Source organism: Rattus rattus, chromosome 4, assembly GCF_011064425.1.
Source record: "Rattus rattus isolate New Zealand chromosome 4, Rrattus_CSIRO_v1, whole genome shotgun sequence".
NCBI classification, from domain to species: domain Eukaryota; kingdom Metazoa; phylum Chordata; class Mammalia; order Rodentia; family Muridae; genus Rattus; species Rattus rattus.
This window is the reverse complement of record NC_046157.1, coordinates 55,066,094-55,069,142: the sequence shown is the minus strand read 5'-3', so window position 1 is coordinate 55,069,142 and position 3,049 is coordinate 55,066,094. Positions and strand designations below refer to the sequence as shown.

Below are 3,049 nucleotides of genomic sequence, written 5' to 3'. Positions count from 1 at the left end.
ATAATATCAAGTAATGTAAGTATTACAATGACAAATGAACTCCCTCATACAATTCTCAGTCTATTATAAAGATGTCGGCCTTTATTATCATGGGACAACAGTCATAAAACTTAAAAAAGTATTATTAGGATTTTAAGACCAGATTAAAGGGAAATCAAATCATCAGGACGAGAAACTTGCTTTATATCTAATGGAAAATGATTTTTACATAACCTAGGTGATTGTTTTCCATCAGTGGGCTGTTGTGTTATTTATGTTGTTGTTTCATTTTTCTTTAACTAAAGATTAAAAAAAAAACCCAAACCTCTCACCAATATTATATGCATAAAAGTCATTTAAAACAATTAATAAAACTGAAACAGCAAATTCATTTGCTAGGACTAGGCGATAATTGTAAAAGCCTGCACATTTCAATTTTATTCTTATGACATGTACATGGTTATATGAGGAAGGTCCAAAATTTGTCTTAGCAGACATTATCTAGATATAGGTTGGATATAAAGTCCTGAGTGAAACTGACTTCTTAATTGTTTAATTGTTTTGATTAATTAAATCACATATTTATTAATAAGGTTTTTCATGTAACATATTTTGATCATTTCTCTTGTTCTCATTTACTTGCAGATCCTTCATATTCATTCAATTTCACATTCTCTCTCTTTGTCTCACTCTGTATCTTTCTCTTAAAATTTAAACAAAAATCTAAAGTACATACGCCACTGAAAAAATTACTTATCAACTCTACTTCATGTGGCCAAGAAATAAACATCAATATGAATTCTCTGGTATCTAACAACAGGTTTTATTTTTAAACAGTATAAGCATAATTTGATGTTTCTGCACATTGTTTTCTTATCTAGATCTCCCCCATTTTGAGAGGACTCAGGACAGAGAGGTAAGGCAGAGACTGATATAGCCCCATGGTTGTGATGCAGCCCCTCAGTTCTGTCACTTCTGGTCTTAAAAACTTCAACTTTCTTCTCTCTGTTCCTGGGTTCAATCTCATTTGACTTTTCTTGGCTAATACTGTTTCCCTGAATTTGGAGTTAAACTGCATACGCAATGTCACATAATCCACACAGAATACTGGAAAACGAGAAAGGTGGGGACAAGTAAGACCCATCTTCAGTCCATTCATTAGAAAACACAAAGTAATGATGCCAATTCATTAACAGGAAGGACAGCAAATTATAGTCATGCCACACATGGTGAAGAAAACTATTTTCCTCATAACATCCTATGACAAAACATGAGATATATGTCAAGAGAAAAAGAGGAAAAGGAGGGCTTTTTTTGGGGGGGTGACATAATATAATAGTCATTACTGTAAAACAGTCATGGCATCTCATGGCATCTCATCATCTTTTACTTTAATAAAACGACAACACCCATAAACATGATGTGCAGAAAGCTATGCAAATGCAATGCAATTACAGAGATTACTGAGTTTCACATTCGTAAACCAGGAAGCACACAAATATGTCAGGCCGGCCCTGTTGGGTACCACACCTGCTTCTGAGAGTATATAAACCCAGCTCTCCACAAGGTGACATTCAAACTCACAATCTCCTCCTTAGATCCAGCTGAGCTCTCATCTCCTCTCAACATGGCCTACAGCTGCTGCTCTGGAAACTTCTCCTCCCACTCCCTCAGGAGCTGCCTTCCCTCCTCAGGATCCTGCCTTGCCTCTTCCTACCCCAGCAACCTGGTCTACACCACTACCAGCTGCTCTCCCAGCACCTGTCAGCTTGGATCCTCTCTGAACAGTGGCTGCCAGGAGACCTGCGTCGAGCCCATCAGCTGCCAGAGGTCCTGTGTGGTGTCCAGCCCCTGCCAGAAGCCCTGCTACTACCCCAGGAGCTACACACCCTGCAGTCCCTGCCAGGGGACATATGCTGGCTCGCTGAGCTTTGGGTCCAGAAGCTGCAGTTCCCTGGGTTATGGATCTAGAATCTGCTACCCAGTGAGCTATGGGAAATTGTGGCTCAGATCCCTGACCATTGGAGTTCTATGGCTTCCTTCCCTGAGTTATGGGTCCAGATGTTACTACCCAACCTACTTGGCTTCTGGTTCCTGCCAACCATGTACAGACCAAGCTGTGGATTAGCCTCTATGAAACCAACTGTTAAGCCTCCTATATCAGTCTATGCTCTCAAGATGTTTTCCTGCTTAACCATTCCTGATATCTTACCATCCTTCCATTAACAGCTTCTCTCTTCTCTAAATTCTGGCAGATTGTGAGATTAGTGGGTAAACTGATATTGTCTAGATGTTGTTACTCAAGGTGCTGCAGATCCAGTGGCTTTAGATCTCTGCATTATGGAGCACGTGGCTTCCTGTCCCCCAGTTATGGGTCCAGGTTCTTCTACTCAGTGTACTTGGCTTTTATTCCATTTCAACCTCACACATTTAAGCAGTGGATCTGGCGTTTTTCCATGCACCTGTTTCATCTTTGTAGTCTTTCAATATCAAAGTCACAGTCTCTATGTCCTTTGGCTGTTGTTTTTGTTCTTATTCCTTACCATTGTCTTGTCAACTGTCCATCAACTACTTCTTTCATCCTCAACCTCTGGCAAATTCTCGGATTCAAGATAACTCAAAAAATATGCTTTACTGTGTGTACTCTCAAATATATATATTTGGCTTTCATCTAAAAATGAAAATTTTAATCAAATAAATTTGATTTCTGCAATCTGACATTTCAATGTATCATTTGAATTCTTACCATTTTGCTTATAGAGTTTTCAGTTAAGTCTTTTTAAGTCTTTAACAGTAATCAGAAGGATTATTAGACTGGATAATTGTTTTGTCCATGGGGCTGTGTTAGTGGGAGTAGTCAGTTCTGGGAAGGCATTCATTGGCATCTGCAAACAGGGTCCAACCTACAATGAGAATGGCTTGAGATTGGAGGGCATTGAGTTCCTCTGTGCCCAGCAAATTAAAGTCATTAACAGGAGAACTGGAAATGCAAGTACCTAGGATATGATATTATATGATTCATATGGTAAAAATTTGTACAGAAACAAACATTTATCTCTATCTAGAATTT

General features: G+C 38.9%; 1 protein-coding gene across 1 annotated transcript; it reads left to right on the top strand.

The window, feature by feature from the left end:
* The first annotated feature begins 1,557 nt into the window (after positions 1 to 1,557).
* LOC116897990 (keratin-associated protein 13-2-like) lies at positions 1,558 to 2,689 on the top strand. Its single transcript, XM_032899393.1, has one exon. It carries the CDS (start codon positions 1,607 to 1,609, stop codon positions 2,105 to 2,107), a length of 501 nt encoding a protein of 166 aa, XP_032755284.1. The 5' UTR covers positions 1,558 to 1,606; the 3' UTR covers positions 2,108 to 2,689.
* The last annotated feature ends 360 nt before the right edge of the window (positions 2,690 to 3,049 follow it).